This window comes from Paralichthys olivaceus, chromosome 21 (assembly GCF_024713975.1).
Source record: "Paralichthys olivaceus isolate ysfri-2021 chromosome 21, ASM2471397v2, whole genome shotgun sequence".
Taxonomy (NCBI): Eukaryota; Metazoa; Chordata; class Actinopteri; order Pleuronectiformes; family Paralichthyidae; genus Paralichthys; species Paralichthys olivaceus.
Window position 1 is genome coordinate 9,167,157 of NC_091113.1, and position 13,116 is coordinate 9,180,272.

Sequence of the window (13,116 nt, forward strand, 5' to 3'; positions counted from 1 at the left end):
TGTGCCGCAACACTGATTTTTCGTTTTTTTTGTGTGTTGTTCCCGATCCACTAGCTGAGCAGCTAAGATTGACGCTGGAACTGAACAGGACTAAAGTTAGCTTAGCCCCGTCTGTCACCTGATCCCAGTCAAGGGTCATAGGTTAGAGCCGTGGTTGGGTTTCACAGCTCCAAGGTGTATGTTTTTCAAATGATTTGTATCTCTTCTTATGCTGCTGGATTACCAAATATACTGTGTTAACAATTAGAATATTGAAAATGGAGTATAAGATATGAAAACATCAGATATAAAGTGAAAAACCATTTAAATATTTTCCATGACAGGTCTGTTTTATTGATATATTAAATGACATTAATATTTTACTGATGTAAATCTGTGATAAGGAAAGGAGGGAGACTAAAAACTGAGGAGGTGCAACATGTCTGCCTTGCAAATCCTACAGTGCCTCCATGTGGTGGACTTTAAAATACATTTTTCTTGATTCCTAAACTATCCATTTTGAATATTGTGTATTTGACCTCTTAACTGGATAAATCCTCAAAAAAAAAGCAGTAACAAGTCTGTAAATGTCTGAATGGGCGACCAGATACTCTGCCCTGGTGACACGGGTGACGGAGCAAGAAACAGAGGGACAGCTGAGGTGAGTCATGTCTATTTTTATTCAGCTGCATGTCTCCTTGTAAAAGAATCACAGCTAAACAGACACGTTATACTTTTCTTGTTCCACATCAGCAGATCAGAAATCAAATCTACTGTAAGAGACAGCTTCACTCTATGAAAATCTACAGAAAACAAAGCTCACACCGCTGCTCTCTGCAACTAGAAAAAAAATACACTCTGTTATCAAACACACATACTTAGAATATATATTACAGTGAGGGGATTACAGAAGTCATGTCAAATGTGTTAGTACAAATGTTTTCATATGATACTGTACTGCAGGATGTTTACAGATTAGTCATATCTGTACTTATCAGGTATTAATGTTTCTTTTATGTCACTTCATCAGTGCCTTTTCATTTTTTTCCCATCCTCGACTATACCTCTCTTCTATCAGTCTTGTCTCTTCACATCCGCGATTCTTCTTTTTTATGCTAAAACACAATTCTTTAATCATTCAATACAATATTTACAAAACTCTCTTGAGCATCTCTTCCTAGCTTTTCAATCTGTACTGATCTCCATTTTTCTTTTTTTTTATCTTTCCCACATTTTCTTTTTCATAACACATTGTTCCCTTTATATTTAACCAAATGCATTGGATAAAGGAGCCAGATGAAATTTGTTAAAAGAGTAAATGTCAGTTATAATATGTGCTACAGGTGTGGCCAATCCAAACAGGTCTTGAGATAAAAGGTGATAAAATCAATGAATACAAATATGGCACTACTAAAAACACTTCTGGCTCCCTATAGAGCCCTGCAGGTTTCCTGTGTCCAGACCAAAATCAGGTCAGTGCATGGTGGATCCAGGGCGCCAGACGCTAGGCTGCAGGCCCAGGTTGGAAGTGCTGAACCTGGGCCTCGGTACCCTGGCAGGCAAAGCGCTGCTGAGGGCTGGCTGAGAGGCTCCAGTGGGACTCAGGGGACTAAGATCTGGGGCGCTCTTGAACTCCCTGCTGGCCTGTGCAGCGTTGGAGGGCTGGAGGTGGGAGAAAGTGCTGGACTGAACCGGGTTTGGAGCTGGAGAATAGGAGAAGGTGGGGAGATGAGGGAGCGGGGCGGTGGGGGCAGGAGGCGGCGGGGGAGACAGAGGGCCGGTGGCCCACTGATGTTGGTAAGGTTGGGGTGGAGGCTGATAGGGTTGGTAGGAGGTGGGACCAGCTGTGGGTGGAGAAGTGACATCAGAGTGCCACAGCGGTTCTCCGAGTGTCGTAGCGGATCGAGGGACGATAACTTTGAGGGCAGGTCCTGTGGATGTCGGTGGGGGCGTGGAGAAGCGCTTCACCTCGTATATTCGTGCTGTTTTCTGAGGACCACCTGTCATTCCTCGCTGCTGCTGATAGGTTGATGTGTCCTGGGGAACCCCACTCCCATAGCTGAACAGGGAGGAGTTGAGCTGATAGGGCTGGTGGCTCATAATGTCCACAGGTTTGATGCCTGCTTTCTTCCCTTTCGACCCAGCTGGCCCACACTTTTTTACCTCTGGCTTCTTCTGGGCCTTCAGAGGGCATGAGGGTGAGAGGAGGGGGTTGTAGCTGATGGGAGGCGGAGCTCGGATGCTGGATGAGTACTTCCAGGTGGCAGGGAGAGAAGGCGTGGGTGAGGGCTCCCTTGTCTGGGCAGGAGAGTAAGGTGCTGCAGCAACAGAGGGAGATCGTTCCACAACATATCGATCCATCCTGCTTTGTCTGCGGGCAAACAGTTGCCCGCCCTTCCCTGCCAGCTGTGGCATCGGAGGAGCTTGCGGTTTTGGAGCCACAGGGGGTGGCCTGGGTCCTCGCTGAGCCTGCATGAAGTTGCAGGCCTCTGCCCCTAGTCTCAGCCAGTCCTCCTCAGGCCCTGACTCGTGCCCAGTCTCCCCACTGGGCGGAACAACAGATTCAGCACCTGGGGCTTTCCCGAAGTGGTCATCCATGTTCTGGACCATTGATAGCAAATCCGGGTTTGGATTAACATCTTTGTTCTGGACTGCGCAAAACATCGGCTTGTTGTTGCTACGACGACGGGCATCATGCAGGATGCCAGTGCGAGCAGCGGGGACAGAGATGCGTTGCTCCCGTGTTGCAAGTGAATCAGAGGCAGGAGCTTGTGGAGGTGAAGCCGTTGACATAGCAACATGGGGGTTGGGAGTCATTGCACCTGACGTGTTGAGGTAAGGGTCAACAGATGGAGATGGACTAGGCTGGATGGGAGCAGGATGATGGGTGTTCTGGGCATTGAAAGAGATTTGATTTGGGTCAGGGGCATATTGCGGGGAGACGGGAAAAGCAGGAAGACATGCAGAGGGAGGTGTGTAAGTCTGAGCAGGAGTAGAGGGATATGGAAGTGGAGCTGGAGGGGAGAAGGTTTGAGCAGGTGATGGAAAGACTGGGCTTCCTTTGGCTACAGGTGGAGACAGAGCGGTGGCGGGGGAAGCATGCACTGCCGGCTGAGGAGAAAATGTGTGTGCATTTGCTGGGGGCTGGGAGAAAGGTGCAGAAGACAGAGAGAAGGGAGGCGAGCAAGCTGAGGGATGGGAGTTAACAGAGGGGTGAGTGTTATTATTTCTTGGAGGGATGTACAGAGAGGTGCTAGACACTGCTCTTCTCGCATCTGGCCCTGATGTATGACGAGTAGGCGGTATAGTAACCATGGAGACTGCCGCCACAGGTTTGGTTTCCATGGTCATGTTTGTGGGTTTGGATTGGGGAGGGCGAAACATGACAGAGGTTACAGATGCACGAGAAGGGGTCGGGCCAGGGGTGAAAGGTCGTGCGGTGCGGTTCAAAACATTTGGATTAGAACCAAAGTTGTTCAGGTGATGGTCTGAGTCTGTGACAAGGCTCGGACTTAGGTTCGGGGTCGAACCGTGTTGACCATTTTGACTTGGAAGTGGAGTCTGAGAGGGTGCACTCAGAACAACGCTCGCCCGACTAACAGCTACTGACCCTCCATTGGTTTGAGCCACAGCTGGAGGAGACATGTGGGCTGGGTAGTTGCTAGTTGGCGGCTTTGTGATGCTGCTCTCCAGCCTTGAACCCTGATAGGGTGAGCTCTCTTGCACTGAGCCCTCCAACCCTGGGGTTTGACTGACAGGGGACACAAGGCCTGGAGTCTGATAGGCTGAGATTTCCAACCCTGGGCTGTGATTGGCTTTTGGTGTTGTTGGAGTAGTTGGTGTGGTTGACGGGCAGGCAGAACTTCTCCTGTCCAGCAGATCCAGATATCCAGAATCCCACGTGGGGTCAAATGATGCTGAAAATCCCTCTTCATCCACTTCCGAGCCACTTAGGATGGAACTTCCTCCTTCCTCCTCCGTCTCCCCTCCTGTATCCCCCTCGGTCTCCCCTCCTCTATCTCCCTCGGCTTTGCCAAAGCAGGTCAGTGTGTACTTCTTGGCCCTCTGCCGGCGCTTCTTGAACATAAGAACCCCTTTTGAGTTGGGGTTGGGAGCATCAGTCAGCAAAGAGGCAATAGAGCGGCATTTGGTACGAGCTTCTTTCACCTGCTTCTCCACCAAACTCTCCCCACGCTGCAGCTCTGCAAGACAGGAAGAGGAGAGACGGAGAAAGTGAATGTGCTGAAAGAAAGAACTGACAAAGGAGAGAAGCAGTAATGGGATTTTTTTGGATGAATGCATAACAAGGCACAGGCAAAAATTACTGGAAATGAAACAATGTGATAATCGTTGCTGACTTGTTTCATCCCAGTGAGGAGCTGCAATGAGGATTACCGCTGACAGACAGGAGTGTGTGTTGTGGATTTGGAACAAAGAATTCCTGCTGTCACCAGCACTGCCTGTCTGTGTGTTTGTGTGTCCGCTTAGTCCGAGGCTATTTGTGTCTTTTCGGTATTTTGGCTCACCTTGCATGAATATCATCACTAAATAACTGTAGTCTGATGCTGTCACGCCAACCAGGGCACAATAAACTACACCAGTACTCAGCAGAGTGCTAAGTCCCCATAAATATCAGTCCCCTGAATATTCCTCATTGATTTTTTTCTCAAAAAAATCCATGAAATATTCTCTGACAAATCAACGAAAATGTTGAAAAATGCTCACAACGTTAAATAAAGTGATAAAAATGTTCCTGGATCCTTAACCTGATTTAGAGCCGCACTCTTTTCTGACCTTTACTCTCCCAACAAGTTTTGTGGTAATCCGTTAAGTAGTTTTTGCCTAATCCTGGTAACAAACATACACACAAACAAAACCAAAAGGCAAAAACCAACCTTATTGACGAAAAGTAACAGTTTTATCATCCCAACGTCTAACTGCCTTCTTCAAAATTCTGCAATTTCTATTTTCATCAATTTATACCACAAGAGTCAATGTAAGACGGCTAAAAGGAGAAAAATGACCATGCTAATATTATTGGCGCCTAAATGCTTATACACCTATAGCACTGAACACAGCTGAGCCTTGTAAGAATGGCTCTAGTTTTGTTGGTTAGATTAAAGGGATCAACAAAGTTATTACAATTCATCCAGAGGGGGACAATGACGTCTGCACCAAATCTTTATGGGGTGATCCATCCAATAGCTGTCATGTCAACACAATGAAAAAGGTCAGCTTGCTGGTTGCAGTGTAGGAAAAATCAGGGGGATCACCAATGTCATTAGGATTCATCCTCTGGGGTGTACGAATGGCTGTACAAAATTTCACCCTGATCCATCCAATAGCTGTTGAGATATTTCAGTCTGAACCAAAGTGGCGACTAACATCACCACTGGAGCCATATAGTTAAAAATAACTCTAAATATTTTGTAACTTTTGTCATCATTTAGCATCATGTATCTGACCCAGAAACACAACAACGTAGACACTGGCCCATGTGTGCAGTTTCTCTTCAAAGCACAAAAACACAAAACGAGATGCAGAATCACAGGTAGACTCCTCACGTCTACATCATTCCAAGTGCAACAGTGACAAAAACCATTATTGCAAAGATACTGATTCCTCTAAATCTGAAGAAGATGCCATAACTTGTAAGCTGTGTGTAAATCTTACCTGTGTACACAGTGTGTGGGGCTGTGTGTCCACGAACGACTGAACCTGACAGAGATGTGAGGTCCCTCATCTCACAATAGTTTCTTCACACCCTCCCACACACACACACACACACAAAAACACACACACCCTCAGAAGCGTCCTCTTCTGATCTGAGCGCCGAAACTGTTCGCTCCTTGTCTCCCACCTCTTTTCTTGGAGCACAGCCCTTGTAAAGACCTTTGTCTCTGTCCAGCAACCCACACCAACACATGATGTCAACCCACTATTCCTGTCTGTCTGACAGGCATCAAACACCTGTCCAGTATCTGTCCCCTACACACACACACACACACACAAGGACAGGAAGACCCCCCTCACCAGCAGATATTTTCACAGCAGTGTCATTGAGTGTGCGCACATATGTTTGTTTGTATTTGTGTGTATGAGTTCATAAAGCCAATTATAGGCTATAAGGAAGTGTGGTCGTAACTCTTTGCCAATGTGCTGTTCCCTGCTGCTGACCCAACAACCACTGCACACAGACACACAACTCCACAGCAGCAGAGCCTACGATCTCAGATCCAAAGCCGAAGGCAATGTGTGTTTGTAATGTGAGAAAGGGCAGATCCCAGGACGCCTCAGTCATTCATCCTATAGTAAAACCCCCAACGCGAGTCGTTTAGGCCTTTGGCTTCCCAGAGGACAGATCCCTCATTCCAGCACCATCACTCATATGAAGTCACAACCCAGTCAGTGCATAGTTATTCACTTCCATCAGCTATGAACATTACCTTGTTGAGATGAATAAAACTGTGAATTTAAACTTTTTCTACATTTTTTTTGCAAAGTATTGCCCAGCACATAATCCGAACTAATTGATGTTTTTTACTCTTCATATGTTTACAGACTAAGTAAACAATTTATAATATGGTTATTATTGAGATTTAAAGGTGCCCGTACATTTCTGATATGTGACATTTAGGGCTGTTTACCCCATTTTCAATCTTTACGCTCATAACGATGAATCCTCCAGTGTGTGTTTTCATACTTGCATTACAATTACAAAAATAGTATCTCAGGGGCATAAGGCATCAACGATTGTGTCGGTCCTCTCCCCATGTTAGACGCTTCTCTTTCAGTCCCGCCATCACAGTTCGTCGCCATCTTGTTTTGGGCTAACCTTGTTTGCAGTTCCCAGTTGTTGTCCATCCTAGGACTGTCTTTGGTAAGTGGTTCTGGTCCATTCTGAGGACATGCCCAAACTATTGTATCCTTATTTTTGGCTTGTGACCGTTGACACAAAGCAGCTTCTACTTGCAACCACGTGCTGGTATTTAATTCTATTTGACAATTTCATTTGAATACTTTTTAGGCCCGCAAAGAACTATGCAGTACTTCAAAAGAAATAAACAGCTAAAATTGTACTCAGTAGAGCGCATACCTCCACCAGGGCTCAACATTCTCCTCAAATTAAAACAAACCTTATAGCTCAGGCCCCGTCACACTTCTCAGCTACATGTTGGTGCTAGTAACCTATTACCCTAGGAAAGTAATTTAAATCCACTAGATCTAGATTTATATTTGGATCTGCACACACTCACTTATACCAGCCCCCTTGATAGGTTTCAATTTTTCATGAATATTCATATAATTCTCTTAAAAATATTGAAAAGCAATTTATCTCGCAATGTTAAGGAAAAATTCCTGGACCCACAACAAAATGTAATGGGTTCCTTCCTGACTGAAACTGCCATTAATTTGATCCATCCTCTTGTTTTTGCGTAATCCTTTTAACTAACTCACAAACAAACAAACAAACAAACGCAGATGAAAACATGACCTTGGATGAACTTACTATTATGGAGCAATTGGTTTCAGTATTTTTATCCCAGTAATCCCTTCAGCCCCCCTAAACACATCTCACTACCCTTTGTTTTAGTTTTCAGCAGAAGTAATTCATTAATTTATTTAAATAATCAGAAAGGATTAAAATTGTGCAGGACAACTTCCTGAGTTCACAGGGGACGACTTCAAAATTATTGTTTTGTTTGCACCGAACCCAAAATTATTCACATCATATTGCGATAAGAGAGATAGGAGCATTTAATCTTTACATTAGAGAAGCTGAAATGCAGTAAGACGCTCATACATCACGTATTCAGCCATGTGGCCTGTTGGCAGAAGTCAGTGTGCATCCAGTCTGTCAATCAGAAGCTCCATGTCTATAAATACAGCCGCTGAGGCAAATACCCAGAATACTGACAGAGGAAATAGACTGCTGCTTCAAGGGACAGAGTGTGTGTGTAGGTCTCTGGTTTATCTCACCTATCACGACGAGCCTGTAAATGTAATGGGATGCTTCAGTTATAGAAAAGAGCCACTAGAGGGGGATCTAGCTAAAGACTTGAGCTGAACTCAGCAAGGACACTGGGGTAATCAATGGAATTTAAATTTAAAAGCAAAAACACAAAGGGGAAGAAGAAACAGTTGCATTGTCATGGGAAAGTACAGCATTTTCTGTGCAGCTGTTTTGCACATTGTCAAACCCATGAACAAAAATATGTCTAACTCTATTTAGAGAAGTGAATTTGAAGAGATGGGTGGGATTGACAAACACAACCATGACATGTTGTAATTGACTGTAATAATATTTATAACATCAATTATTCATTGTTTTTTATTGGTATAATTACCTCACACAATTAAGATCATGGTAGCTTGGTAGCTATGGAAACCCAGTCTTCAAGCAGGACTCAATTGTTTTCATCACTCTCTGCTGTTACGTGCTGTGTGTTTGTTTTTTCTTTGTTTCTTTTTACCTCTTACTTTAATTACATAAAAACACATGTGCTTGTACGCATGAATTCAAGTCTGAATGGTTTATTGTCTCAAATTGTGCATGAACATGTGAATTCTTTCTTTTTTCCTTGTTGCCATTGAAACATACTCACTGGCTTGCCGTGCTTTGTCCATGTAGGTGGTGGAGAGCTCATCACTGACGGGGGTCTGCTGCAGCCCCACCATGGGCACCAGCTGTTTACTGGAGCCCAACATCAGAGCCTCTTTCGCCCTCTCAGGTGACACCAGGGGCACGCAGGTGAGCCCCATGCAGCCCCCTGCCTCCTGGAAGCCACTGTCACCCTCACCCTCCGCTTCCACCAGCCCCTGATCCGGGGTCGGGGTGAGTGTGTGAGGGGTCAGGGTGTGCGGGGTGTGTACCGGAGTGGTCCACTCTGTCTGGGGGGTCTGGTAGATCAGCTCTCTGCGAGGGACTCCAACCAAACACTGACTATCCCATTGCACCTGCAGGGAAACCCCCGCATCTGTGGCACTCTCATACCTTTGAATAATAAGAGAATCCAGCAAAGATTATTATTTTTAAGATTCAAGCTTGTCATGGTGGATTGTGGACCATATACAAGTTAAATGTGCATTACAAAAAGAACATTCCTTGGGGTTTTTTGGAAAAGGAGCAACAATTTATAAATAAATCCCCAAACTCTAGTGTATCAGTAGTAATGTTTCTAATTTGCTTGGTCCAAATAGAGGAGCAGTAGTCGTCAAGTTAGAAGTCATTTTGATAGGGCTTGTTGTTGAAATCAAACAAGTAAATTTAAATACTTTTTTTAAATAAGCTTTTAATCCTATGGATTTGTTTTATTTTTGTCTGTTCAATATGGACAAAAACTCCAGAATCTACAATTAATGTAGAAATAAAATGCAGTATGCATTGAACAAAAGTGGGCAAGGACTTCTTACCCGCTCATCTCTGAGGTCTCCTCCTCTTCCTGGTTGTCATAGCGCGCAGGTGAGCGTGCATGAGGAGGCGTGCGGCGTTGACGGCGGTAAGTGAGCGACTGCGTGTCTGCGTCACTGTCTGTTTCTCCGTAGTAGGCCTCGCTGTCTGGAGGGGAAGTTATGCCCTTGGGTATCCCAGTGGAGGAGAGGATGGAGGGATGGTGGGAGGACAAGGGGGCCACAGGAGGAGACAGGACCCTCATGGAGGTGCGGGGTGATGCAGAGTGACCAGAGTAAGATGAGGAGTGGAATCCAGAGTGGGCCCTGGAGACATACACATACACACACATGCATCAGTTTGTCTGATATGGCGTCATATAACATTGTGTGGGCTGTGTGAGTCTGTGCTCTGACCTTTTCACCCTCAGGCTGAGTGTTGCGCTCTGAGAATCTATGAGGCTCATGGCCTGAGCATGACTGAGCTCTGCACACACATGGTCGCCAATGGCAACCAGTTCATCATGCTCTTTCAGTCCAGCTCTGCAGGCTTTGCTGCGCCTGCGTACCTGCAGAGAGCAATAACACATGAAAATCTATTGTAGCAAATACATTTATAGAGAAAACATTATCCATTTCCAACATAATCTTCATCTTCTTTTCTCCAAATGTTATCCATCCAGGGAAAGAATGGACTGAAAGCAACAAAGTTATAATTATTATTTATAAATGGCCAATAAAGTTCTGCGACTTGTAGAACAGTGCTCGGGCATCTCTCCTCTACTGGCAACTGTTCCTGTATCAGAATAAGTCATGAAGTCATGCAGCTGTTGCTGGAGGTCGCTGAGAGATGATGTCATAGGATCCTTCAGGAAGTATGTCTGCGGGGGGTGGGTGATAGATTGGAATTATTCTTATCCACCAAACTTCAGCTTCCTCTAAAGGAAGAAGATACGAACCTCCCCTCTGTCTCCGAACATATCCGAGCACCTTATCACCGCCGAAGGTAGAAATGTTGAGTGTGTCCCAGCACCTACTTGGACTCTAAAGAGGACGCTGAGTTTCCTTTTATCAGTGTCTCTTGACCCAATAATCCTGTTCCACCATCGCTCCAACACATGCAAGGACAAGCTTCTTTCCCACTCAGGCGAATGCACACATGCACATACACTCGTGGGGCACAAGTGAATATCATGAAAGAGGGGGTTTGAACAGCTGCATCTCCAGTCTGGTCCAAGGGGCATTAATGTCATTCGCCATATGTTCCCCACAAACCCAAAATAAAACCCTCGCAGGAAATATCAACCACATTCCTGGACGGATGAAGAAAGGCAGGAGCCGCTGGGATGTGAAACTGACAAAATATAAACAAAATTACATTTAAACACTTCAGGGGACAGGGAAATAAATGTGTGTGTTTGTGTGTGTGTGTGTGTGTGTGTGTGTGTGTGTGTGTGTGTGTGTATGTGTGTGCGCGCGTGTGTGTGTGTATCATGAGGCCTTTTTCCATGCTTGGCCTCCAGCTCCTCTTAAATGAGCTATTCTGATCCTTCATTCCCAACCAGGCTTATCTGAGGTATGTCCAACCACACACACACACACACGCACGTACGCACACGCACACACACACACACACACACACACACACATTATACCTCTATTTTAGTGAGGGCACACATTGAATAATGCATTACCCTGGCCCTTGACCTAACCTTATCCATCACAACTAAATACCTAACTTACAACTAATTCTAACACTAACACAAAAATCTATGGTCTCAACCCTCGAACAGCCCATTGAAAGTGAGGACTGGTCAAAATGTCCTCACTCCATCAGGTCTATGCTCAAAATTGTCCTCACCATCAGATCAAATTCTCATCAACAATAACCTCTTCTGCTTGAAAATCATAAATAAAGAAATATCTTTTAGTCTTTGCCGAAGCCCTCATGCCTCCATTATAAATCAGACGTTATGACAGCTTGTGAGTGACTGGCCAACTTTTAACGTCAGTGTGAGCGAGGTCACATTCTTCCTCTCCAGAATAGCTTTTCTTATTAGAGGCAACATTCTGATCTGTCAACAAATATAAACAGACACAAGAAAAGAATAATCCTGGTCTTAAAAGTGGCTTATTATGTCTAAAAAATATGTGATGATGACAAATCTCAAACAAGTCTGTTACCGGTTGTATGTGTTGACAGGTTGTATGTGTTGTAATTAAGAATGTAAAGGTGTGATCACACACGAATTGTGCTTTAACATACTTGAAGACGTCATATTGGCTACATATGATCTCTGTCAGGATGCAGTAATGAAACCTAAGACACAATCAAAGCCCAAACATGTGTTCACACTGTTCTCTGACCCACAAACCACACTCAAACACAACAAGGAACAGTAAAATTGAATTGAGGATATGAACAGTTGGGTATAAAGAAACTAAACTCCTTGACGTATCTTACATGAAACTATAGAGAGATAGTCAAAGCTTCTCAAGCTGAAAAGTGACACTTAAATACAGACGTTTACTATAAAAAACACACCCAGATAAAAATCCTACAAACGACTTTGCCCATGTAACTAATCCCTCTCCAGTTTAGTGATGTTGTCCAAAGAAAGATCAGTCAGTTTTCTAAAACTAGTTGAGAACAATAAATTACTGAACAAAGGTACAAGTTTGCAAAAAAGTTTTTTACGCTCGTAAAAATGCCTCCTTTATTCCTTCTAAATAAATAAATGAAAATATTTCTAGCTCGGATTACAGACAGCAAACCACAAATCTGACCATCAAGGCCTCAATTAACAGCTGCAATCTCTGTTAAACCTACTCATGTTACCACCTTGGCAGTAAGTCCTCTCTGCAACATAGTGTATGCACGCACATATTCTCATGCACATGCACACACAGGCTTTACTATACCTTTGCCACCTGTAGAGGGTTTTCCTGCTCCGCTCCTCCCTGCAGTCTGAAGCCCCACGGAGCTCCTCCTGAGAGGGAGACCACAATCTCCTCCGCCACCATCCCAGCTCACAGCCCACTGTGTTTATGGCGGTGTATGTGTCGCTCTACCCTTCTTCAGTTCCTCAAAGTCTGCGAGTATCAATGAGTGAGGCTTCTGTCTCTCTGTGACCAAGGAGAATCACTCCACCCATGAGCAGACGCAGGGGGGTGGCTGGCTTTCACCTGGAATGCAGTGTCGAGGGTGGGCACTCAGAAGGGCGAGAAGGGGCAAAAGTGTGTGTGTGTGTGTGTGTGTGTATGTGTGTGTGTGTGTGTGTGCGTGCATCCTCCCTTGTATTCAACACTTGCCATGTCACTCTCAGGCACTCTACAGGAGGGGATGCTTGCTGATATCCCCTCCAAAAATAACCACCAGCACCACTCCCTCTTTGACCCTCAGCTCAGCGAGCCTGGACATAAGCCATGACTCACAGATTTGTCTTCGTCAACCCACAATACCCCCAACCTTAGAGCACAGAGAGCGGGGCAGAGCAAGGAAGTATTTTAGGAGATGAGATGGTTTACTGTCTTCATTTTAACGGCTTTAGAGAGGGAGATGTGGTCTAGTGGCCTAGGAGGAAATATAATTTCTGCAAGATGATAAAAAGCTGGCTCTCGGGCTGCTGTGCACACACTTCAACACCTCTGACTTTGCAGAAGAAAGGCAAAGGATAACAGACTTTGGGTGTGACTTGGCCCAGTATCCACTGATCAGAGTCGTGTCAGATTTGTGATGAACAGCAC

General features: G+C 45.0%; 1 protein-coding gene across 1 annotated transcript; it reads right to left on the minus strand.

Moving 5' to 3' along the window:
• Positions 1–640: 640 nt before the first annotated feature.
• Positions 641–12,523, minus strand: LOC109643013 (synaptopodin 2-like protein). Its single transcript, XM_020108003.2, has 5 exons — positions 12,292–12,523; positions 9,787–9,938; positions 9,394–9,696; positions 8,586–8,974; positions 641–4,181 (listed from the first exon to the last, which is right to left on the minus strand). The coding sequence occupies exons 1-5, from the start codon at positions 12,391–12,393 to the stop codon at positions 1,453–1,455; spliced, it is 3,675 nt and encodes a 1,224-aa protein (XP_019963562.2). The 5' UTR covers positions 12,394–12,523; the 3' UTR covers positions 641–1,452.
• Between the last annotated feature and the right edge of the window lie 593 nt (positions 12,524–13,116).

Coding starts and splice junctions, on each gene's coding strand:
- LOC109643013 (XM_020108003.2), bottom strand. CDS start 12,393: ATGGTGGCGGAGGAGATTGTGGTCTCCCTCTCAGGAGGAGCTCCGTGG. Junction 9,939..12,291: donor ACCCTCTACAGGTGGCAAAG/GTATAGTAAAGC, acceptor TGCTCTCTGCAG/GTACGCAGGCGCAGCAAAGC. Junction 4,182..8,585: donor GGACAAAGCACGGCAAGCCA/GTGAGTATGTTT, acceptor CCTGTCTTGCAG/AGCTGCAGCGTGGGGAGAGT.